The 27,940-nt window shown below is 31.6% G+C and overlaps 1 protein-coding gene across 1 annotated transcript; it reads right to left on the reverse strand.

The window, feature by feature from the left end:
* Positions 1 to 4: 4 nt before the first annotated feature.
* On the reverse strand, positions 5 to 27,855 carry LOC131850601 (uncharacterized). Its single transcript, XM_059200895.1, has 9 exons — positions 27,349 to 27,855; positions 26,049 to 26,205; positions 25,675 to 25,757; positions 7,795 to 7,960; positions 4,931 to 5,020; positions 4,484 to 4,576; positions 2,889 to 2,959; positions 1,160 to 1,318; positions 5 to 176 (listed from the first exon to the last, which is right to left on the reverse strand). The coding sequence occupies exons 1-9, from the start codon at positions 27,796 to 27,798 to the stop codon at positions 24 to 26; spliced, it is 1,422 nt and encodes a 473-aa protein (XP_059056878.1). The 5' UTR covers positions 27,799 to 27,855; the 3' UTR covers positions 5 to 23.
* Positions 27,856 to 27,940: the final 85 nt, after the last annotated feature.

Below are 27,940 nucleotides of genomic sequence, written 5' to 3' on the forward strand. Positions count from 1 at the left end.
TACAAAGCATTTTTATTGTCAGACTATTTCTCAGTTGTAGCGAAAAGTCGGTAGTGTTCCGCTATAGAATTGGTAGCTTCGCTGCTGTTCCGGCGCAGGGTGGCCAGTGCGCATGCAAGCAGCGACATGGCGCCCTCTACGTACAGACCATACAGGATCCTAACATGACTTTTTACCTAAAATATAAGAACTAATTAGAATAATAATAATTATAATCTTAGGACAGCGTACAGACACACAGCGCCATTTAGACTCAAGTTAAGCTAGCTAAAGCTTGTGTTATGGATACTAGATAACTGATACGTATTTATTTTCTATGTAAAAATATATGTTTATGTATTTTTACATAGAAAATAAATAGGTATGTAGTAGTAGAAAACACTCAGAATAACACACAATCATACTCGTGAATGCAAATGTTTGTGCCCTGCGAGGAATCGAAGCCGCGACCATCGGAAGTAAGGAGGTGTGCTATTTTTAGTTATGGATTATAATCAAATCATCCCTGCGCTATTGGTATATGTTGGCGGGGCAGAGGATAAGTGAAGGATGATATAATATTATGAGCATGAGTCTATACAATTTAGTTAGTCCATAGACACACAACAGAATGAAACCACGATTGTTTCCAAGGGGATCTGCGTGGAGATACACCAGACATTGGTGTAGCACGCTATGCGTGCACTAGTGATTAACTATGTAGCTAGCAATTGCGTTACTAGTCCAGAATACTAACAGTTCTCTTCCCAGCAGTGTTACTTATATTTTTATTGTATTAGATGATAATGAAATGGTGCACCCGCTTACGCATACGGACGATTTACGATAACAGTTTACACTGGCAGAGCACCAGCGGAGGATGACAAGAACATGAGGCCAGGTCAGTTAGCCCATCGTGAGAAGTTCACCAGGAATTTATAACGATGGTTTCCAGGGGGAACCGCCTGGAGGTCAATGAATCAATCAAAATATCTTTATTCATGTAGGTCTATTAGGCTCTTACGATATGGCAAATCTACCGTCAGTTCGGAATGCTTTTGAGCCGAGAAGAACTGACGAGAAACTCAGCTCTGTCAACCTGACCTGACATTACTAACAACCTCCATCCAGACTTACTAAATTACACTATGGTAGTAAATTAAAGAAAGCTATGCCTTACTTGTTCCAAGCCTCCACTGGTGGTAAATTCAAGCGGGAACAAGGCAACTTCGGGTCCTGTTTTCCCGCGCATTAAGCCAAACGCAACGGCACCACTTGTGTAATATAAAATGGCCGCAAGAGGCACGCAGCGACCCGCAAACAACACGTTGAGTAAACTCTGCATGCATAATAAATAAAGATAAAATTTATGTTTATGCTTCTGTTTAGGGTTGTCAAAAACGCAAAGTTTAAAGTTGAGGCGCAATAAGGTAAAATGATTAGAAATTGTACAAAATACTCCAGTTATCGACATATTGCATATCTAATTGCTCAATTCTATAATAATATGGTCAATAAACACCTTGATTTATTTTAAAAAATCTTACTTAAGCATTTTAAGGATATGCACATAGGTATTTATTAATTCATGATGCACTTCAAAGTCGACACTAATAATTTTACACTGATTAGCGCAAAATTTGGGATTCCAATTCTCCAGTACCATTTCATGTATTTAAAATTTGTTTGAACATTTAATATGCTATTTTGTTTTCATAGTCAACAATTTTTTAAGGTTCCTAACAATTTAATTTGTTTTAAAGTAATATTATTCCAGATAGTTTTAATTCGGTCAAAGTAACTATATATAGCTAACAGTAATACTTAAGAAAAAAATGTATGTCTCAATATTTCCTAGGCGTCTCATGTTGCGTAAAAATGAACATGTACAGAGTGTAATGTAATGTTATATTTTTCCTATTATACGATACTAATACCACAGATAACATAGTATTACATACTATTACTGTACTAACCCTACAGAACTGTACCTACCTGTATTCTATGCATAGTCCATCAAATAAACATTGTGTCTTTTATCTTAGGAAAACCATGAAATATTATAAGTACATTTTGAACTGTCGTCTCTTGCTATTTGTGCAAAAAATGAAGAATAAATGTTTCTGGTTTATTTATTTATTAAAAAAAATATTGTCGTGTCTAAAAACTAAAGATTATATTATATAATACTGCCCATTTCCAATAATTTACATTAATTATTAAAATCTAATTTAGAAACTGCAAATAGAGCCCGTCATTGTAAAGCACAAAAACACGATTTCACATTTGTAATAAAGGTTGTATTACCTAAATGTGAAATCGAAATGATATAGAACAACGAGTATAATAACTAGAAATTAAAAAATAATGAATCAGAAGTTATCACCCCCCCTCCTGGACAAACCTGTTTAGTCCTATTTCACTATCTTACTAATATTATAACAGTTTGAGACTATGATTGCATAGATGGATGGATGGATGCATGTTACTCTTTTACGCAAAAACTACTGACCAAATTTTGATGAAAGTTTAAAGTAATATATTACTCTAAAGTTTCATAGAGTAACATTCTGATGTATAAGCTATAGTTTTACATCACAGACTATAAATTTACTGCGGGTACAGCTAGTTATTATTATTTAAACAAACGAAGTAAGTTTGGCATTTATAAGTCGCTTAATTAATGCCAATCTTACTTTATAACAAGTGTAAATAGTCTTATTGAATGTTGTATAACAACAGTTATTACGTCTCCATACTCTGTAATTTCACTGTCATATCTTACCTACTATCCAAACCAAAATAAAGCATACAAACCAAGTTGTTTGGCAACTGAAATAGATAAAACAGGAACCCACGCAAACAACTGACAACTTTGTACAAAGTGAGTACATCGGTTTGATACTTACAGTTATTTTGTAACACATCGTTTTGTTACTACATCTTATAATCCCAGAATTTCCGCCGCAGTTCGAGGTATCTGTAACCACAAATATAACATTTGTATTATTTCTGAAAGTTAAAAATATTATGAAAATAATACAACCAATGGGGATTTATTCAGGGATTGGGTATTGGGAACACCATTTCTAACACCTAATAAGGGCGAGGGTAGCAGTCTCCATGACGTCATAGGGGACTATAAATAAGAAAATATATCTAATATATCTATCTATCGTTCTATCGAAATATGTCTATCCGTTTGAGGTCGTGAAAATATAACGTTCACGACTCAAAGGAACTTAATAAAATTGTTGAAAATAGATTGTATCACGGGGACATACATAAGCTCTCTTTTAACTAAAAAAACAGTCGAAGTTATGTGTAATAGTCTGTTCCCACATATATATTAGTAATACCACAGATAGGCAAATATTACATGTAATACTAACCAAGTTTATATTTTCATTCAATAATAGGCTAAATAGTTGTAAAATAAACGTCATTTACGTTATCAACTCTCTCTTTATAGGTTAGGCACGTCAATTATCGCAGCTTAACGTGTGGTTATTGCGTAGTTGCTTGTTCCGTGATTGTGTAGCGCCTGTTAATCCCCGCCGGATTGTCTTTAATTGCCGTATTGTATTGTTTAGGGTCGGACTTGTGTTTCCTAATGTACTATTATATAGATCCAGAATTAGGTAAACATTCTCGATCTACGGTCTATTGGTATATGTACAGTTATATAAGCCTAGTCATGTTAAACATACGGCCCGCGGGTTGCATGCGGCTCCTGGGCTCTATCAATAATGCCCGCAGTCGCGCGATGATTTCTAACAACAGTATATTCTATGTATTATATATTTACAAATAAATAAAGTATTGTAATAATTCAGTACATTTTTTATTTGAAACTGGCCTGCATACACATTTTAAATTTAATATATGTGCAAAATTTAGTTTGGCACGTCTCGGCTAGCCCATGCATGACTTCTTAACTTTTATACATCAAGGAAGTCTTTATTATATTTTGATGTTTAGTTCTTTGAAATGACAACATATGAGTGGTATCGCAAGTGTCATATGATAAAATGGTGCTGTTCAGGTATATAGGCGACATAACTTTGGCTGGAATATGGTGAGCGAGATTGGATAGTGGTAGGCATCTGTCGGATGCCATCATCTGGTAATAATAATTGTATAAAAGAACTATCTGATTAAGGATATATTTAGGTCCCAAGAAATAGTCCCTAGACTGTTTGGTCTGTCAAGCCTACTTTCTACTGTTACATTTTCTACTAATTGTATCCGCGGTTTTGTAGCCTACCCGTGTGAAATTTATAGCCTACCTACATTTTATTCGGATGTATATACTATATTACTGTAAAGTTTCATCAAAATCCGTTTAGTACTTTTTGCGTGAAAGAGTAATAAATATCCATCCATACTCACAAACTCTCGCATTCATGCTAATTATTGACTATATTCGGCATTTTTTAAAACATAAAACTCTACAAACACATTTTTCAAAATTAAACTCGAAACGTATGTACAATGTACATACCTTCACTGTTTACTGTCTTCTTTCTATCAAATCTTCGAGAACGTCGAATGAATTGATCAACATTATGCACAACACACGTACTAGCATTAACCACTGCAATGTAAATAAAAAAAGGACGTACAGAAGTATCTACAAATATAAACAAATACATTTGACTCTGCCTTTTTGATGTCACTTAAACCCTCTACTTAATGTCTATTTTTTTAATCCAGATTATAACCTGATGTATCTTGTGCTAATGGTGTATGCTGGCATTAATAGAGGATGATAAGATTAGGATGAAGTCAAGTTAGAGAGCCCATCTTGTCACATCACGAAATGGTCACAAAGTTTCCCAGAGCAGAATCCGTGGCAGAAGAAGTTTCTAATACAAATGGTTCTGAAACACCTATTATCAAGGATAAATCAAGGATGATGAGACTTGCTATGATCTGTAGATAAACTTACTTAGGTATATGTGTGTAGGTACAGCTAAGACAGCATACACTAGGGCCGAAGAGCGCCCCCACAGCGTCTGAGGAACAGGTGCACCAAACCCTAAACAGAGAATGTATTTTGTATTTGTACATATATATATTATTTTTGTATGTATATTGATAGGTAGATGTATATTTGTATTGTCGTTTTAAAGTCGAAGTACACCTGATTGTAAGCAGTAATCGCTATGTACATGTATAGCACGGACACCATATCATCATGTGACATCCGCGATATCATTTCTGCGTTGCCATTTCAGGGAACTAAGACGTTATGCCTCTTATCCTGTAATTTCACTGACTGATATCACTATACAATGATAAAACTGCTTACAAAGCTAGCTGCTTGGCGACTGAAATAGGAGAGACGGAAGTATTACGCAGACGATTTATTACAGTCCAATTTGTATACAGTTTCAATTTCATCAGTTCTGAAAAACGCATCAAAATCGGTCCATTCGTTTAGGAGATATGAAGCTACGAATACACATACGTCAAACTTATAACCCTCCGCTTTTTTCGTAGGGGTTAAAAATAACGCTTAAAACAAGTCTGCTAGTTTCTTTGCGCCTTAGAAAAATAAAATCTCTCACCTTAAAATAGCCTTTGTCTAATTTTAGAAACAGCTCGGATTATGAGAGTGTTGGTGCGAAATTAGAATTTATTCAGGTCACTGAAGCGGCGATTTCGTAGCTAAGTCTACGCCGTAGACACTAAACCTTCCAACATTTACTATAGGAATGTTTCTATGTATAGCGATACGTTTTGTGCGCTATTAACCTCTATTCAGTCGCTAGGGAATTTTAGCCTAAATTTAAGAGCAGAACTGCAATATCTGACGTATTTTGCAACTGAAATAGACTTTGTAAAAAGTCATCTACGTGGGTACCTAAGTCTTATCTATTTTAGCCATTAAGCAGCTTGCTTTAAAAATTAATAATAAGCCTGGACGATTAATAAAGCGCCATCTAGCCTCAAGCTAAGAAGAACTTGTGTTATGGATATCAGGTAACGAATAGATTACTTTGAAACAATTTGCGTTTATGCTATGAAGTTTGCCGTGAAATAAATAAGGGGTTCTATAGTGTATTATATTTATTTCACGGAATACACGGAATGTATATTCCGTCATCCATAATCCGGTAGGAATTTCTAATTAAAAAACAAAAGTAATTAATCAAGATTGAGAAAGAAATAATATAATAATAATCCTGGAAAATCCACACAGCGCCATGTAGTCTCGAGCTAAACAGAGCTTGAGTTATGGAGACCAGACAACTGATAGAATACTTAGATTATGTATTTTATAAAAACACCAAGACACACACTAACATGATAATCATACTCATAAATACAAATGTTTGCATTATGCAAGGAATCGAACCTGAGACCAACGGAATTAAGGCGATATACTAAACTGCTAGACCACTGAGTCCGTCAGTCGTTATTGCTTTGTATGATTCTTCTTTATATGATTTCGGTTGAACGGTAAGACTGTGATAAGTACTGTGGTATGACATTTTAGTGCCTTGAAATGGCAATGCTGGTAAATCTACATAGTTTAGTATCGCGAATGTTCAATGTAACAAAATATCAGTTCATATACATATATTGGCCATAGTTATAACTTACCATCATGTGTCAGTTTGAGTCTCATAAAAAACGAATTACATAAAAAATAATACGGGAAAAAACGTATAGATCTTGATTTTGCAAACATTCTTATTTTATTGTATTCTAACGTTTATATTTATTATTTACTTTCTATTAAAGGTCAAGCTATTTCTTAATATAGAAATGTCATTACATAGAACAAATAACAATCATAAAGCTATCGGGCTTTCGGGTTGCTTGACGGAATTCAATCAGTTTTTTTATTATATTCTATCATATAAGAGACAGTTGTTATAATCGTAGAGTTGGTATCAATTTAATAATTTGGTTATTTATTCAATAATTGAACAGTAAACTGTACCTTATGTAGTAATAATATAAATTCTAATTGATTGTATTTTGAGGTAAGCTTACGACTGTTTATAAACTCACGAATATCAAAGTGTCATCTCATTAGTTTAGATTAGTTTGACAATAGAGTAGATTACAATTGTAGGTTCGATTTCTCGCACGGGGCTAACATTTGTATTCATGAGTACGATTGTTTGTATGTCTTTACCAGACACCCATACTAGTATCTTCTAAGTATAATAAATATATATTCAAAAAAACAGTATTTATAAGTTTAATTATAGTCAGCTATAGTCAGTTGTTTAGTATTCCTAACACAAGCTCTATTTATTAGTATTTATATCAGTTGTCCAGTACTCATAACACAAGCCCTGCTTAGGTTGGGAATAGATGGCGCTGTGTGAATTGTCTAGGGTTGTTATATTATTTCGGTGGACTAAGATATCATGCCTCCCTACGTTATAATTTCCCTGCTCTATCTCACTTCTCAACATAAACACAGTTTACAAGTAGCCGCACTGCATGCACGCACAGTCCTTTATACAAAGTCTACCTCGGTAACTATACAGAATATTCACATTAAAGATTATTATTAATCATTATATTATTGAAATACCTAAGTATAAGTATTTTTTTTCTCTAATTCCTTCTTGCATTAGAGAAAAAAAGACAGAAAGTGGTAGACACTTTCTGTCTTTTTTTCTCTACTCAAAGGTTGTCTGGAAGAGATTGTTTATACGACGTGATCGACTTTTGTACCTTATAATTCTGCTTATGTTATTTGTAAATTACTTCTGGTGCAATAAAGAGTAAATAAATAAATATAATATTATTTATTTACGCTTCATTGTATATATTCTAGGAACGAACCCAACGCAGTCATGACGTATACGGTGAACAGGAAAGTTCCAGACAAGTTCCAGAACTGGCCTGGATGCAGTTTGGCGCCTCGGTCCACCGCCTGCATAGTCAGACGTCTCTCGTCCTCTATTCGTATCTCTATTGCGTTCTTCCATTTTGGAGACAATGGAGTTATCTGAAACCAAATACATAACTTTTTTATGTCATTGCAATAGCACAGAAGGTGACGGCCCACCATATGATAAGAGGTAACCGTCTCTGAAATACTTGACCGGCACTATGGACGTGACGTCATTATGTGATGCCTGTGTTAATGCTCATATATTTATTTATATATTCTTTATTGTTTTTGTTTGCATTCTCCACCAGCTAACCTTTAATTTTAAATAGAAAGCGTTGAGTAGGCAGTATTGGCAATAACAGTCACAAAGTAAAATTCGTCTATGTTTTTAATGGTCATATTTATCTATCTATACATTATATACATATATCTATACATTGATATGATACTTTGTACCGCTTTTTAGGAAAATTACGAAATCACACACTTCTAATGTGAGTACGAAAAAGAAAAAGGAGTGCAGAATGCTAACATTTTTTTTAACTATACATAATATAATACCTACACATTAAAACAATAAAAAAACACACACATTACCATGTATTAGACACACATGCGCAAATATATTTTTTGTTTATTAATATAGTCTGTGGTCGAATTGAGAATAAATTAACATTGTGCCATTTTAGTTACATTTTTTATTATAAGAATATCTAGTCTTACTAAATGTTAAATTAATATATATAAAAGCCAGTCCGCAGTATGTATAAAGGAACGTATCTACTACACCACTATTCCTAACCAAAAATGCGGGTTGCGGCATTAGTAATACGATTACTAACTGATATTTAATCCCGCATAAGTCGGTTGCGAGCCGGCAATAACAAAACCGCCTTGATTAATTGCCTTAAGCAACATTTCGGGGGAAATTAATTCAAGAGGGAACGCTTTCTACGCCATTAGTTAGCTCATTGCCTAGCTAAGATACCATTTTCTATCGCGTTACACACGGATAAATAAGTACACTGGCGGACAAAAGTTTGGTTTTCTGTTATTTCTTGGAGGGTGGGAAGTTATCTTTTTTCCTGTGACCTATATTTATCTCGGTTGCCGATTGTATGCGACATTCAATTATTCTGATATTATAATTTATAAAGTAAGTTGTAAAATAAATACGCCCGTATAAAGCAAAATGGACTCGTTTTGTTTTCCGGAAAACCTTATGAAATACCTTGCGTGGTTCAGAAGTAAATGGACAAACAGACCGACGAAAACAGTGATTTACCTTTACATATGCTATTTATAAATTTAAGATTTTATTGTTAGAAAAGGAACAGACTGAATTTGTGTAAATTGGAATTGGAAGAAATTTGAAGAAATATTAATTATTAACTTATAAAACAATTCAACGGCCTCGGTGGTCTAGCGGTTTAGCACACCGCCTTACTTCCGATGGTCGCGGGTTTGATTCCTCGCACGGCACAAACATTTGTAATCATGAGTATGGTTGTTTGTATCGGTCTGGGTATTTTCTATGTATAATATGTATGTATTTACGAAAAAAAAACCATATCTATGTATTTGTATCAGTTGTCTAGTACCCATAATACAAGCTTTAGTTAGCTTAACTTGGGTCTAGATGGCACTGTGTGAATTGTCCTGAAATTATTTATTTCTTTATTTATTTATAATTATGATAACCTATAATAGAATATGGTAATGCATTCTTTTATTTTTGCAGTAGTGTATAGTATGCTTTGAAATACCATATTCTTTTTACCGTTAGCATTTTTTATTAAAATGTAATAATAATTTTTTTATCTAGTTTAAAAATATTTTCCATACTGCCCAATTATTTTAAACTCAAGTGTTTTCGTTAGTACACATCGGGCCATTAGGCAGGTGTTGTCAAGTGCAATTGCGTGGTTGACCTTCCATGTTAGTGTCATGTTCACGTTGACCTCTAGGGTCCTGTCCGTACATTTCCATTATAGGTATTCTGATTTTTCCTCAATGTAGTATGTAGTAGAGTACAGAGTAATGATAATATAGCAATTTTTCGTACTTATTTTATAACCTTATTTCGAATTAATCTCTAATTCTAATTTACATTATACTATAAATGAGACCACTTTTTTATGTATATATATTCTAATGCTGTTGTATGCAGCTGGTCGTTATAGCTTCACTGGGCGAGTGCAGATAGCACTCCAAACCAAAGGAAGACTTATGGAGCGGTTGAAGGTTAACTCCTGCTTAATGGACACAACTTTAGTCTGAGGGCACTGCTAGTGGTTCGTACGAACCCCGGCTCAGACCGTCGTAAGGACGGGCGAAATGCGACCGTGTGTCTGTCTATGTATCACATTTTCACAACTAAGGCTAAACGAAAATTAATAAAATTTTACTTAAAACGAGAATGAATGAATAGTTTATTATTGTTCTTCTCAGAGAAAATAAAGTGATACAAAATATGTTAAATTAATATGTACAAATGATAAAAAAATAGATTTTATTACTATGAACCAGACATTGAGACATATAATCTGGTAGGAGTTATAAAATCACATTCTTTTGCTTTAATTAAGTCGGATTTAGTTATTTCAAATTATGATTTGAACGTTGAAATTTAGATATAACGACGTGCCATAACAAAAATGGCGTCAGAATTTCGCAAGATAGAGCGGGAAATACAAAAATTCTTCGCATGTTTACATTTAGGGGAGACTGCAAATATAATAACATAAGGTCAACAGGAAAATGATAACAAGTACCTACATTCTACTCAGAAGCAGAATGAATTATAATTTTGTGAAAGCGAGAAACCCAATGACTGCTTTCTTCCTATTTTTATATGGTACATTTTAAATTAACACAGGATTGTGCACAAATTGCCTATTATAAGAAAGTCGTGGCTTAGTGTTTTACTTTACTACACCCAAGAACTCGTGAGTTCAGATCTGGCCGGCATATAAAAAATATTTTACTGAACAAAACAACAATATTAAGCAAAAAAAAAAATAATTAGGCAAAACGACAATATATTTGTTCCCTAACACATTGGATTAAAAAGTGCCATTCGAAATGTATTGCGTTGACCATAACATCGACAGTTGACAATGTCACTGACTGATGAGGTCATTTAGGATAACAGTCGTGGTGGTATGTTTTGTTATGTTTGTAAATACATATTTTGCAATGCTGCTCTCGTAAATTTGTGTAAAAGTTCCTATTTTATGTGTAAATCCAATATACTAAATATCATGTATCAATGTACTAAATTTCACCTGAATTATTACAGCAGTTATTGCGTGAAAGAGTAGCAAACCTTGCAAAGCCGTGAAAAAATGTGACTTGAAACTTGAAACATGCTAATAGTTAAAATAAAATTGGACAGAACAGACTGCGAAAAAGCTGGTTGAGGAAGATGGATGAGAAAATTCGTAGTACGAAAGATCTCCGTTTTTTTTATACAACTTTGGTGGCAATCCAGCATACGGAACATCTGATGGTAAACAGTTACGGTAGGCTATGGACGCCTGAAACACCCGGTGCACGTTGCCGATCCTTAAACAACCTTAATATACCCTTCTTATCCTCATGTAGTACTCACTAGAGAAAACAATTATACGACTGATTGTATAGTTCTATCAGTTGTATATGTACTGTTAATAGATAGAGCGGGTTTCAATGCCAACAAACTGAAACTTATTAAGGATTACGGAGGGTACCTACCTCAATGTCAAGGGAAGCCGTCAAACGTAATTTTCTAAAGAAACTTCATTGAAAACGCTTATAAATAATAGGCTCCTTTAAATGGAAGTATATTTTGCTGCGGTAATCCTAAAAGGGTCTTAACGACTTCGAACATTAGGGCGAGGTTAAGTCCACCAATGAGAATTACAAGTTGAGAAACTGCGTTTAATCTTAATTGAGTTTTTCACTACAATAATATTTTCGTATTTTTATTTTTAAATACTTCTGGAAAATAAGTTTTTTTGTGACTCGAATGGTAAAGAAGCTGAACTGAAGTAGGACCATCACATGGTAAATTGAACCGTTGCCTATAGACATGAAGGGCACGATATTATGTCATCATGTGACCCCTTATACGTTGTAATTCCGGATGACTAAGAAGTTAGGCCTCTTTACAAAGTTTCTATTCAATTTGACTGATTCTGATTTATTAAAAAACATGTAATATTTTATAGTAAAATTATAAACGTGTTACAAAAGTGTTTAATTTATATTTTAACATGTCTTGCATTCTGTCATTCTGTTTTTATCTGATTTTCTTTCGATACTTGTTAAATATAATATTTTTCCTGGAAACCGTCTTTTTATAATATATTTTTTATTTACCAGCATAATAATTCAGAACCTTCGCTCACATGTACAAGTTTTTTCAATAACAAAAATATAGTCACTGCACATATGAACAATAAGAACAAATTGCAGTATTTGTCCACACTCACATATAAAATTGAGTTGAGTATTAAATTATGAACGGAATGATGCTTCATTGTGGCATTCATAAAATATATATTGTTTCAATGTATAAATGAATGTATGCTTTTAAATTATGAAACTCGTATAACTTTTTTCTGAGATAGACTTTTAGACTTTGGGATGTCTGTTTGTTGTATAAACTTCAGCTTTTCAGCTTACATATTTAAAAACATATTCCGTGAAAATTTCATCTCATTTCTTCCAGCCGTAAGGACTTGAAATCTTAATACACAAACAGAAGAAAGAAATGGCTATTTAGCGATAAGGCCGCCAACTTTTGTTTTTATATTTGATATACATATTAATTTATGTAACTGTTATTTACTTTCTGTGAGAGGATAGCGTTATAATATAAACAAGTTGAGCTTTTAACGTTAGAATATAGTGTTTATTCGTTTCATTTCCAGTAGACTAACAGGCAGTTATAGCTTTATTATTATTTACGATTTTATTATATGTAAAGACAAAGTAGATGTAAAGATTATGTTATAATTATAATGTATTCAGATTATGCAAAACACTAATAACATTTAAAAACAATACCGAAATAATTTCAAAGCCCTTGCCATCAAATTCTGGAGCAGGAAAATGAAGCGCTTACGTTCTCTAGGGAATTTCATGCATGCTACAACCTCGTCTCGATGTACGCTCCCTTTGTCATGTTAAAACTACCCTCGTATCGGGCTCCGTTTTATAAAACGAATTTTCAAAAGCTTCTCTTTTAAAAGTGTCACAATAAAAAAAAAAGCAATTAGCTTGAAAAAGACATTTTCTACGTTCATTAACATTTTTTTTTTCGTCTTATAATAAAATGAAGATGACATCGTAGTCCTCTTAATAGTTAACGCGTGAGTGCACATGATGCTGGGATGTCTGTGGTATTTATTTATGTATGTTATTAACGGAAACTATTTACCATCAGGTAGTTACACTACCGTTATCGTACTTTTGTCTGCTATTTCAATTACAGAAAAAAAAACTATTTGTATGATTTCTGTAACGAAACTAGAAATAATAAAGCAACGTCATCAGTTACTTTTCTCACTTCTTCAACTGCAATGAATTTCGATACAGTTTTACCAATAATTTCGACAAAAGTATTATGAAATATATAATATTTTGTATTGTATTTTTGATAGTAACAATCGAAGACAATATTATCAGTCTACAGTTAATAAACGATAAATATTTAATAAAAAATAGGCATTAAAAGTTTAAATATTAATCAGTAGGTATGAACTATTCGTTCATATTAGTGTAACAAACGAATATCATGAAAAAAATGTAGTCATATCATTTAAATTTGTTTAAATATAACCTTCCAGAAGCTAACTGGAATTTAATCAAATTTTGCAATAATTCATATTGGCTCGCTCATAAATCATTGCGTTATCTTCCCTCTGAAATTACCTAATATCGGGGAAATTCATAAAATAATTGTGTACTTTTATTGAGGCGTACACTTTTTTATTAATTCATTTGAATCCTTTTATGTTGGGAGTAAAATACTTTTTTTTTATTAATAAGTATTAATAGGGTTCTGTGGCCAAAAGAAAATATCTCATAACGTCATCTTTTATCATTATATATATAGAACAGGTGTAGTTTATATATTATATCTAATTTAGGTTATCAGGGTCCTCCTATTGTATTATGCAATTTTCTGCTATTTGATTACCTAGAATTAACTGCAACTGTTATGTATTGTAATTTTACGGTATATAAAAATAAGGCAATATTGGTCATAGTTTTCTAAACAGATCTTGTTACTAAAGACCATGACAATTACTAATGCAGCTTGTATTAGTAACAGATAACTGATATAATATAAATACATACAGGTAATAAACACGTAAATTAAAAAAAAAACCGATTACAAGTTGTAATTAGCATTAATACATTATTGGAATCCGCATTCAAACGGTCAAGCCGATTAGCGTACAAGAACTCACGGACAAAATTTTAGGTACATTTTTAATTCTCGATAAGATGAAACAAATTGTTTCTAATATATTTAATATAGACAGTCACTGCTACGAATTTATTATATATATGAGTAAGTACTGAAACTATTTTAGGTTTCAAGCTAATACTAAAGTATTAAAGGACCTTTCCTTTAATACTTCAGCATTAGCTTCAACCCTGAATAGTTTCAGTACTTCGTTACTCTACTTTTATATATAACATCAAAAGTATTTGAACATGTTTTGCAATGTTTATCGGTGGAATATCCCTTTTAGAATTTCATACTTTCCGTTGAGGTGAATTTAATATAAAAATAATGTCGTGTGGAAAGGAATATGCGGTTTTTAGTCAACTTATTTTCGTTTTGTTTCAAGAACTCGGAAATCCTTTTAATGGTAGGGTTACCAGTTTATTAAAATTTATAACGTCAGTATGTTTTATAATAAATATATAGGTTATAATATCATTATGCAATGAAAACTATCTATTTGTGTATTAAAGTATCACGTAAAAACAACTGAAATAATTAGAACGATTTTTTTATCGAATACATAGTTTATAATGCGTCAAACAGATGCTAAAGGCTGAACAAAATACTCATCTTCAAACCCAAATATGTGAAATATATATATGATATGTTATTTGAATTGCAAAACAAGCTGTGTGCCTGATATTAAGTGGCAATCGTCGCCGATAAACATGAATTCTATGACTCACATGACGCCCGCTATACCACTCATGCGTTGTCATTCTGGAAGATTACGGCATCATGCTTGTTATTGTAAAATATTTTTTAAGTATTTTAATTTTAGGTTCTTAGTTGTACAATTAAGTTATGTAATAAAGTAAAATTTACGATAAGAGAAATAGATAAAAAAGCCAGCTGCTTGGCGGCTGTAATGGGTTGACAAAGGTACCCCGCACATCTCTTTTTACAAAATTTACCACGTTGAAGGAGATAAGTAACTACAGAACCCTAATAGTATAAGGGTCCGGCTCGAACAGGACCAGTATTGTTATTTATAGACATCAGCTGTGAATTTCTACAGCAGTGCTTCTTTTACACAGTCAAATAATTCACAATAAGATTATTTCCGTTAAAATTCGCTTCGTTTATTTATAAGGCAGCCCTGATTCCAATACATTAGGTACGTTATTTGAGGAGGCGTGAAAAATCTCAGACTTCCATCTCTTTTGTGCTCTGAAATTTATTACTATGTGTATGCATCACTAATCGGATTTTTTATGGCACACTGAATGGAATAATTCTTTTATGATCAAGAAGGTGAACTAAACTATTGAAATATTTCACTTTAACACATTATAGGTTCAAACATGAAATAATAGACGATAAATATAATGTTTTCGGAGTATGGAAGTAACAATACGGAATTCTATTTGAAAAACCTCAAGTTGCAATAAAATTTTCGTGTCACGATATTTGTTACCAAACTCCTCCGAAACGCTTTACCGATTTTTATGTATGATTTAAAGTTTGAGCACATCGGGTAAGTCTGAGAATCTGTGAACTTCTGTTTTTCATATCTCTCAAAGATAAGTGTGACCCACCCCTAAATAATGTTTGTTATTTTTTATATAGTTTTTTTCCTTTGCCTTACTACTTGTGGCTACGCTACAGCTATCCATATTAAATATTCGTGAAAAATGTCCTGAAACTCTTTCTGCCTATTGAGTTACTCTGGTCATCCGCTTCTCGCATCCTCTCTTAATACAGGCGCATGATGCATAAGAATAGAAGCTATGAGAATCACAATATATAAGGAGTTACATTTCACGCAGACGAAGTTAAGGATAACTACTAGTTATTAATACAGTTAATCCGGTCTTAACACTATTAATTTTATGTTGTAAATGTAATACATTCTCTACCATAACATAATTTGCGTTAAGATCTGATTAATTATGTATATTCATTATAAATTGATATACGAATACATACTACTAAATGTTGTTAGACACATTATGACTTACATCAGAGTAAATCCCAGCCAAAAATCATCGAATATATAACGGACACATACGTATAAAGATTGAGAAAGTATTAAAAGAGAAAGACAGAGAAATCACGATTCGTAGATACATATACTAGCTACCCACTCTAGCATCACACGGGTGTACATATAAACTTTCCTCTAGATTCAGTCTATCTATTGTTAAAAACTGCATTAAAATTCGTTGCATAGTTTAATAGATTTCTGCGAACAGAACAGCGGAAGGGACTTCATTATATACTATGTTAATACATGCATAGAGTTGAGAATGAAAATTACTTTGAAGTCAGTTAATTAGTTATTTGTTAGTGAAGTAAAATCACGGTCGTCTGAACTTCTTAGAGATCCACAAATGTATCTGCTTTGAAATCTTGAAGATCCTGAAGTTAAATGGGATTTACTAATTATATTTCGGCATAAATTCCAGTCTGCCAAAGAGGCCGCAGGAATCCTGACCGGCCATTGTTTAGTGAACAGGCATTGCTTGTTGACAGGAATCTTGGGGAACAATGATTGCTATTCGCTATGGCACTGTACAGATGACCTCAGTGCCTATTTGAGGTCCAGCATTGAATGTTGATCCAGCTAATATAAAATGCACTCTTATAAAGTATGTACATCGGATATTGGATGTTAATATTCCTAGATGATTCTTTATATAATGTTATATTATATTATATCTTTTTATAACGTGCGATTGAAGGGAGATTAATATGAATTAAAATATGTTTTAAGAAAAAAAAACATACTTAATTATATGTATAGAAAAACTCAAGAGTGCACATAAAGTTGAAAATGATTTATTAAAAATAAATATCAAAATAATATAGTAATTTATAACATTTGTCAGTAACAGTCAGAGTTGACAAATAATTTCATGATAATAATGAAATCCCATAAATATCATTATGAACAGCACCACGGATGTCACAAAATAAATTGTGAATGTCATGCCGTGGAATGACACAAGAATGGCAACGCAAGAGGTATCATATTTTATCTGTAGTGACATTGTCTACGCATCAATCAATCTAACGTTAATTAAACGGCCAATCGCGGTTAACCTGCAAATGAGCAAGAGGCGCGCGGATGGATGGGTGACCGTTGAGTCATTCGAATTCAACAATCAGATTAGATGTCACGTAGCCTATTTTTTCCATAATATAAAATATCAATGTCATACTTCTATTCACATAATAAATTATTTTTTTATAATCTTTAAAATACAAAATTCATTGAAGAGCACATAAAATTCCTGTGGAAAACCTGACCACAGCAAACATCACAAACAGATATATTTTTACTGCTATATTTCACCCTTTACAGAACACAGCATTTAGATGCAAGATTGATGCATTAGATATATACAAAGGCAATAAACCTTTGCCCTTCGGAAAGTTAAATACTGCCAATTCTCAACTGCAGTAACTAGTCGAATTGGACGGTGAGGATAGCGATAATAATAATATAATGTGCGTAAGAGGCTAAAAAAAGGCTAAAAACGGGTCTAGGTAGCGAACTTTGAAAAAGGGCGAGCACAATAGATCTATGTAGGTCGCAGTGCTGCAGGTGCTACAAACATCTGACAATAGCCCAAACAACCCAATAAAAAAAAAGAGGCTAAAGGTTCTATATCTATTATAGAAATAAATTATTTTAGATTTGATAAATCATTAGATGTACAATCGGTGTGACATGATGATGTGATATTCGTGGTACTGCTTACGTATATACGCGACAGTTATTTTTTTTTATAAACCATGATGGTCACAAACAACCATACGGTCTATCTGATGGTAAACGGTTACGGTAGAATATAGATGCCTGAAACATCACGGATGTCAGTGTTAGATGTCGACATTTATGAAACCTTGACTTATCACTTACTATTACTGGTAATGAAATTGCATAAAAAAGTTACTGGTGATGATGAATGAAGACACCCACGTGAATATCTTTGTCGAAGTTTCTTTAACAACTATAAAGATGTTCCGCCTATTTGTTATCCGTCAAAGGGTATGGGATCAATAATTCCTGACCACAATCCTGTCAGAACGCTATCTTACAAATTTGTGGTAAACGTATATGATATTACTCAATTCAATTAGTGGTTTTAAGTTTACCGTATAATCTGTATACATAATAAAAATGTAACTGTACGCTGTCTGTACATGAAAGATATAGTATATTTATTATTAAAGGGACATTAGGTATCTATGTAATATAATCCAAAACAATGACTGTCAAATTCCTTGTTTCTGTGCGCTAATCACAGGAATGACTTCACTAATTTGAGTGGCACTTTCACTAATGTTAAAGTGCCACATAATTATGGTATGTTTCACTTAAAATTTTGTATTTGTTTAATTATGATATGAATCGAAATGTAACTGAAATAGCAAACAGTCAGAGGGCCTAATTGATTGTAAATTAAGTCAATCGTCTTTATAACTATATCTAATAAATTAACTACGGACATTGTCATCATGAATGTCATCATCACTTAAAACAAAACATTTAATGCAAGCTCAAGCAAAATCGCGGGCTCAGCTAGTTCAAAATATATGTACCACTAATCCTTTTACTTAGGGAAATAGCATGATAATTTACATATTGTTGATGTGGGAACAGATAGGCCCCTCGAAATTATAGCGGTTATTTGGTTGATTGCGTTTGCGAACATTAACTTCACTGTTATTGTTCCTTGTTGTGCTTAAGTAATGAAAATTACATGCAAACAAATAATTATTTATGCAAAACTATTTTCCTACCTACAACTGTTGTGTAATGTAATCTTCTTAAATCATTATTACGTGTATTATTATTAGAGATGTAATATTATGTATACATCCATACTATGTTGATCGTTTCAAATTTAGTCTTTAATCATATCAAAAAAAGGTACAAAATCGTTAGTAAGAAGAGTATGCTGGGTTTTATTACTGTCCTGCCTGCTGTAAGACTGGAAGGTTTACAATTTTGATAAAAGTGTCCCTTTTACTTTGAAAGTATGGGTAATATTATTTTGTGTTTTCTGTAAGGAAATTTGACCTTTTGTCGGATCACAAATACTTCTTTAATTGCGTATGCATACGTATTTTACAGTTAATAATGTAACAAATTGCCATTTAAAGATAAGGTATCAATAGTCGAAGGAGGTTTATCCGTAGGCGTTTGTACTATCATCAGTCCTGATGAATCGTGCACACGCATAATGACCGAGCCTACAGGATGAATGGGCAATTTCCCTTCCACGGGAAACAAATTAAAAGCACACAAACTAATTGGAAATTCCACTGGTACAGTTTTTGGCAATTGAGAAAATAATTTGCAATTGGGTTAAATCATTCGCAATTGATTCAATTTTATCTTCCAATGAATGAACTTTCGTTCGTTAATCCATATTAAAAATCCTGGCTATTTCATTTGGACTAATTGAGTTTACTTGATTATTTTTATTTATATACTTAAAATACATTAAATGTTAAGTTATATTTTACAATTTTAGGTACATGCTATTTTAAATATTTTTTTATTTTTAGATTATTCTTATTTACAAAGGATAAATACATCTTTGTAATAACGAGTTTTTAGAATAACGAGTCTATTGAATTTTGTAAAAAAAATAGAACACTTATTTTTTGTGTTCAATATATATGATAGCATATAGATGAAGCAAGGCAAGATTTTGAAAATTTGTGAGTATTACTTGTTTTAAAGATATATAAATATATATTACATTTTGTAATAAATGAATCTTAGCTCTTATAATATAAGAATATTTTCATTGACTGCAATTGATTGCATCTGTAAAATTCCCGTACTTTTTCTTGAGATCCTGCTTTTCTTTTCATTCATTTACGTATACATAAAAAGGGGTCACGTCTAAAATATCTATCTATCCCCTGGTATCTTCGAATCAATAATACTAGATATATTTTTTAAAGAATTTATAAATTTTTTATACTCTTCATTGCACTAAATACCGAAAATAATTAAAATAGTAAATATACATGAACTGATACAAAAGCCGGTCTTATCGCTAAGCAATTTCTTCCAGACTACATTTGGGTGAATAGAGAAAGTAATGATAAGAAAATGTGAGATGGTGTACGTAATAAACATAAGTATATATGTCTATAAATATACATAGATCATATTCAGCTTACAATATATAGTGATGGGGCTCTAGAGGAAAATGAAAGGCTGATCATTATGCCAGTAAGTATGTATGTCCCTATTTTTTGTGTACTGATTAAGTAGTGAGTGAGTCGTTTCAATATAAGAAGGTTTATTGTAAGGAACCATGTGATTGATGTCCAATACTATCTAAATCCATAAAACGGCGATACGACTGAATTTACGTTTCGTTGGCCTTAAATGGATCTGATTTCGTGATTGATTGTTGTATAATGGAAAATTAATGAAGTCAATTGCTTGTTGATTTATTACAAGTCATTTTTACCGAGGTAGACTGTAGACAAAGTCGTCGGGTACCTATATAACACCTATTTTACCAGTTGATCATCTATCATTTTGTTTTATAAATTGTATTCTGCTTTAAAGATTAAGATGGGTATGGGAATAAAATTATTTATTAATTAATTTGCATTCTATAATGTTACAATAAGTGTTGACATAATATATATAAGTGCACTATGGTCCAGTGGAACAGTGGAAGACTTAAGAGGCTTTATATATTTGTATAATATTTTTTCAGATTAATGTGTTTTATTGATTTTTTATAAGTTATCTGTCAAATATTCAAGGATATTGTAGCAAAATTTATTTAAAGTTTTTTAAGTTGTATATAATAATTTTATAATATCTTTTTATATTTTCTAATTATTCCGTTAATTTATTATACACTAGCAAATGAATTTGTCATTGCCAGGCCAGAATTACTGGGTAATGAAGTATGGTAATCCACTTAAGCACATAGTAGCGTAATGTCCATTGTGTTGTTCTTCTACATAATATATATACAGGCGACGGCTATTTTCCATCAGGTGGGCTGTCAGTTTGTCTGTTATAGTTAAGTATATAAAAAAAAGGAAAATTAGTGTGCATCATTCTAACGTTTATTGTAAAACTTATTCCCAAGTAGAAGTTGCTCTTAAATTCGAGCGCGTGGGATGTCGTTTAATTTCCCGTGTATTTGTTTATCTGTCTTGTAGACGTATAAACTTATAAATGCTTTAATGCTAGGGAATTCTAGTAAAGTTTTATACCAATGCTATATTCTCAATATAATATATACGTATTTTAAAGAATATTGTAAAGCGAGTTTGTCTGTTATGTTTTCAGACTAATTCGTCATGTTTGGGCTAGAGATAAGAATATTTATTCCAGTCAGTCGTAGTCATAAGCATGTCGAAAGCAGGTTAGTTTTGTTTAATCATACTCTCGTGTTATTTTATGAATATATTTTATGGATTTCTATTATTTTGTTTAATTCCGCTACCTTTACAGTAGCCGAATAATCAACACCAAGTTTCCAAGCTATAACCAAACTCTATTTATTGCCTGGTAATACCTCATTTAGAAGCGAAACACATGTCATAATGGGTGTAGTTCCAATAATAATTTGATTTAGTTATCTAATTATTATTATTGGGGAATGTTAGGGAAGGGAATAAAGCTTTCAGAAGCAATGGTCAGGTTTGCGTATTAAACATTTGTCTCTTACATATACTTGTGTCTTATATATGCTAATAATTGCGAAATTAAACAAAACAATATGAAGTCATTAAGTACCTAGATGGCGCTGTGTTAATTGTCCAGGGTTATTTAGATATATACAAAAAATGTAAGTACATTTTTTGTATTATTTTTTAGATAGATAGATAAATGCTTTATTCAACAATTACAAAAACATAGCACACATGAGAAACATTTTATAAATAGAAATAAAGTTTATAAATTAAAAATGCACAAATATAAATAATTTTTAATTGTTTACATCTGAAATTAGTCTTTGTGTAATAGGAAAATACTGTGCTCTTATTTGCTCTCCTCTTTTTTTTATAGTCTTGGGTCTCCCCCCAACAATCATAATCAAGTCTTTTTTTGATACAATAAAAATCACATTAGTCATGTATTGTGAAAAAAAGTATGAATAAGTTCTATTATTAACTATTTTCATAATATTGGCATTAGTATAGAACAAACTTTGCTGAGTAGGGTCCTGACAAGTGATTTAGGTATTTACTTTGTATTTGCATTTGTCGACACGAGTCAAACGAAAATGTTTCAGTTTCTAATATTACAGTGTAAGTTGTTCTAACATAGTACGTAATCTGTACACTATTTACGTATTATTGTATATATTATCGTATAATATCAATTGCCGTACGTGACAGTTATATTATTATTGACAAATATTTATAATAATACTCGCTGCGCCCGCGGCATCATCCGCATGAAATTTATAGCCTACGTGTTATTCTGATGTAAGTTATATAAGTTATATTATTGTAAAGTTTGTTTAAAATCCATTTTCTACTTTTTGCGTGATAGAATAACAAACATCCATCCATACTCACAAACTTTCACATTTATAATATTAATAAGACTGAACAAGTAACAGAAAATAGTTAAGAACATACTGACAAACGTTCGCATTTCACACGGCGTCATCTAGTTCCAAGCTAAGAAGAACTTGTGTTATGGGTACAGACAACTGATATAATACTTAGATACATTTTTTAAATTACGTTTTTAATATATATAGAAAACACAGACTGATACAAACAATCATACTCATGAATACAAATATTTGGACCGTAGGTGGAATCGAACCCACGAACATAGAATATGAGTTATAAAGAGGTCATATGAGTTATATAGACAGATAAAGAGCGGATTTTGTTATGAGGAAACTAAACTCCGGACTACTACTACGAGTGCTGCTTGTAGGGACTGGTCTGCTCTTATCACTACGACTGATTTAATCTTATTGCATATTTATATTTGACCCAAAAATTAGTGTTTGTTGGTAGTTTGTATTCACACGTTTCGACTTGTAAATGTAAACTTACAAGGATTATTTAAAAGAGCAACACACAAGTTTCTTGCTCGTTCTTCTTGTGATAAGACAGCTTTCCGGACGAGTGGTAGATAAAAAACAAATTGTTATGACTATTCAAAAGTGCTTAAATTAAATTTATTTGAATAAATGATTTTCTATTCTATTCTATTCTACTACTCTAATTTAAAAATATATTTATTTCATTCCTTCAGTGACATAGAAATATCTATATTTATTGTTATAAATAGACTAATTCCTTTACTGTACCAAATCAAATCAAAAATTTATAGGACATTCTAGCCGCTTATGAACATATTTTTTTTGTATTAACATTAATTTCAGTGTACAGATTCAATTGAGAAGAACTGGCAAGAAACTAAACTGAATTCTTATTTTTAAACCAGTGGATTTATATTGAGACTTATGATGCCCCAGACAGATACGCAGATTGACACGTCAAATTTATACTTTACAATGCGACAAGAAGCCACAGCAAACGTTTAGTATGTAGTTCTAGCAAAAATATTATATATTTCAAGATATACTCTGGGGACAATATAGTTGTCATTCATATATAAATACGTACTCACTGTCAACTTGGGATATTCAAATTTCATTTCGTCGATATGTGAAAATTGCTTCTGAACATATTTTCATGTATTCGCTGAATGGCGTTTCGATATGAATAAAATGAACGTATTTTTAACCAATTTCATAATATAGAATGTAGATATGATATATCGACAAGAAGAATAAAAATAATCTTTATTCAAATGAAATTCTTTTTAACCATTTTTGAATAGCAATTTTTAGATTTTATCTCCACATTTGGAATGCAGCTACAGTCGAGCACAATTTTGAAGAAATTTACAAACAAAACTGATTTATGATTTTATGTGACTATCTTACTAATATTATAAACACGGAAGTTTGTGAGTGTGGATGGATGAATGGATGGATGTTAGTTATTCTTACACGCAAAAATTACTGAATTTATTTTAATGATACTTTATAATATCTACCAGAAAATCTTAGCTACTAAGTTGAATGGTCCAAACAATTGTAGCGACCGGACTAATCTTTACAAGTATCACCCGTTCAAGAGAGTGACAAATGAGCCAGAGGCCATTGCGTTCAAGTATATAATGTGAAACCTATAGGAACTATGATAATTTGTCACTTTCGATTAAAAGGAGAAATTCATAATAATTCAGTAGATTTCTTTTGTTTTAAATCAATTTAGATAATTAGAAAGGAAAGATAAAAAGGTTTGATATACTTTGGACGTGTTTATAAATAAAACTTTTAACCAAAATTTTCTTTTTCTTACTAACAAAAAATAGTAAAATAGTAAATAGTAATGTGTATAGGATTAGTCGTAAAGTCCATACTAAGTCAGAAGCCAGTAACAAAACTAATGAAACCGTAGATGAAATTACCACAATAGGCATAGAAATGAAAATAATTATTAAAACCTTCATATGCACTGCATGGTTGAGTGATCAATTTAATATAAAGTTCTAAATTTGAAATTCTGAAATTCATTCTTTTCTTACCTTAGGTATTTATTAGAGGTACTTATTAGCATATACAGTATGTGTACAAAACAGAACCTGAGTGGATTTGATCGATCGATAATCTGCCAAATTGAGAAGCGTTGTACCTTTGACGCGCTAAAATGGAAGGCTTGTATTATACCTTATTCGCTGACTATTTAAATAGGCGAAGCTCCATTATGGTATAATTTAAGTGATTTTTGGTTTTAATTGAGGATAGGATAATAAAATATTACTATATTGTATATATTACAATTATAATTAGATTGTCTCAGTAGTCTAGCGGTTTAACAAACCGCTTTACATCTGAAGCTCGCGGATTCGATATATATGTATATATTAATTTTTGTTTTAAAAAATATCTATTATATATATTTTATAAGTTGTCTGGTACCCATAGTTCTGCATAACTTGGGACTTGATGACACTGTGTGAATTGTCTTTAGATATTATTCTAATATAACATATTAATTTTCTGTAGCTTAGAGACGGCGGTAGGTTCGCGTACTGACACATTGAATTCAAATATATGAAGAGAAATGTGAGCACATTACGTGTAGCGTTTACAAATACTAAAACTACTAGCTGTGCCTGCGGTCCCCCGCGTCAATGTTATTTTGATATATAAGCTATATTGCTTAAAAGTTTCATCAAAATCAGTTCAGTAGTTTTTGCGTGAAAGAGTCATAAACATCCATCCATACTCTCAATCTTTCGCGTTTATAATATTAATAAGATTATAGTTTATAAACTGACCTGACGTAATTCAGTTGCTAAGTCGATAACTAATTGATTTTGTTGCTTCTCAAACTGCCGCGATACTTCTATTTCGTGTGATTCTGCAATTTCGTATTAAAATTTGCAATTAAAAATACTAAATTATTAATTAACATTTAATAACTTTTTCAGGCTTAACTAGTGTCTGTTGTTTATCTTAATATATTCATCAATGAATTAATTAAATGAAATAATTATTAGTAATTCATTTATTGTGATTACGGAAGAACTTCGTTGTTATTTAAAAAACTGTCTGTAAATATTATTAAGAAGAATAAGATTATTACAAAATAGTCAGATTATTACAATAAAAATGAGTTACACTTAATTACAACGAATAATAAATTATTTACCTTCGAATGAGTTAATGACAAAAACCCAAAGTATTGTCCAGAACACTAAAAATGTGGCGATCCCAAGTTGACATATTAGACATCGGAAGATTACAGATATTACTGGTTCTTTGGGATATTGTGGAGCTGGGTAGACCCTCAACCAAGTATCTGGAGCCTGTCGTTTAATACAATTAATTTTTTTTTATATCAGGAAATATAATTTTATTCATATAACAATATTGCTCCTTTTTCCTTATTAAATTAAATATACCTCAGAGACTGACAGATATAAATATATATATACCTATATATGTATCTATAAATATATATATATATACATATATGATAATATCATTATGATGACAGCAGTCTGCTATGGTAGCGTCAATATACCAAGTTGAAAAAACATTTCTAAATCTATGTCTGTAATTAATTTACCTTTTATAAGAGAATGTACTGACACTAAAAACTTTGTGTTTCAATGAAATAAACACCGAAAACAATTAAATTGTATAAAAATGTCTATTTTATCCGCGAGTAAAGTCGTGAAGATATGGACGTACTGAATTACCACATAGATTACTAATAAAACATTAGTGCAATCTAACCTAGGTAACACAATATTAATAGGTTTAATATTGTGTTATCTGTGCTATTACTAACCAAAACGTAACAAGCATTCTCGAGTATTAAAAAATGGGTATTATTATTAAATTAATCGATGTTTTCTTTCATAAATTGTTTTGAAAATATCTGTAACGGTCTTTACCGGTTGCCCTTTTCTTTTTTGCAGTTGAAACAATATGTTATTCTTCAATTGATCCCTTTCAGCCATCATTGCGGTGTTCACTACCGATTTCTGTTTCTTATGTTTTATATTATTCTAAGATTAACTTCCTTTACCCATTCTTGAATGAGTTTTGTTTTCAAACAAACAAATATACAATTCTTTCATATTATCTTGTAGTTTACTATTATAGCTATGAAGTATAATTATATTGTATATAATCAACAAAACATATTTATTTCCCTATATTGTACCAGAAGTATATTTAAGGGAATAACAATTTACATTTTTAGAAACAAAAGATGGAATTTTCGCTCTAAAACTTTTTTAAAACATGTTTTGCATAGAGAAGATAAGTCTAATAGAAAACAGTTGCTCATGAATGGAATAGAACAAAATGACAGTATGGTAAAGTACGTATATTTTTTATTTGTCCAGGTTTGCCCCTTCTTTTTGTTTTATTGTATCTGTGGACTGAAAATACAAATAAATCTTTTATCAATCAATATACATATAAAGTCAGGTACTTACTTTATTAACGATTACTGTTTTCAGATCCTCATTAGCTTGAACGAATTTATCAATACTTTCATTATGTATTTCATTATCTAATTTACTTGCTGTTTTATTTATCATGACGTCCTCTACTTCATGTCGAACTGTTTTATTATTTGCTTTTAATCCTTTTAGTTTCACAATTCTCGTTCTGTTTAACACAGTACTATTATATTCACAAGCACCTGGTAGTGTAGTGTTATCTTTATTTGTAATTGTTAATATATCATAATTTTTATTTCTATCATTTAATATGTCTCGTTTGACACGAATTGCATCACCACATAGTTTAAATTTGTTGTCAACGTCTAAATTACTAAATGTTACATTCCCAGTTCCAACTCGATTCGTTTTCACTTTTCTGTACAGAGGCTTCACAAATTTTATGTTGTTCTTGAATTTATCCTTTAAGGATGTATTCTTCATTGCTGTCGACTGTTCATTTGAATTGCTGAGTGTAAACTGATGAGCCGAAAGTGTTTTGTTGGGAGTAGCGTGTTTATAGTTTCGACTTCTTGTTTAAAGTTGGGTAAGGCGGAAGTAATTGTGCAACTACGACCCAACTTTT

This window comes from Achroia grisella, unplaced genomic scaffold (assembly GCF_030625045.1).
Source record: "Achroia grisella isolate CSIRO2021 unplaced genomic scaffold, CSIRO_AGI_Agris_v1 utg777, whole genome shotgun sequence".
Lineage (NCBI taxonomy): Eukaryota > Metazoa > Arthropoda > Insecta > Lepidoptera > Pyralidae > Achroia > Achroia grisella.

What these genes read in the sequence shown, in the direction of transcription:
- LOC131850601 (XM_059200895.1), bottom strand. Translation starts at nt 27,798, where the DNA reads ATGAAGAATACATCCTTAAAGGATAAATTCAAGAACAACATAAAATTT. An exon ending in AAACAGTAATCGTTAATAAA is followed by an intron (nt 26,206 to 27,348) that starts GTAAGTACCTGA and finishes ATTAAACGACAG; the next exon opens with GCTCCAGATACTTGGTTGAG. An exon ending in CCAGTGGAGGCTTGGAACAA is followed by an intron (nt 177 to 1,159) that starts GTAAGGCATAGC and finishes CTTATATTTTAG; the next exon opens with GTAAAAAGTCATGTTAGGAT.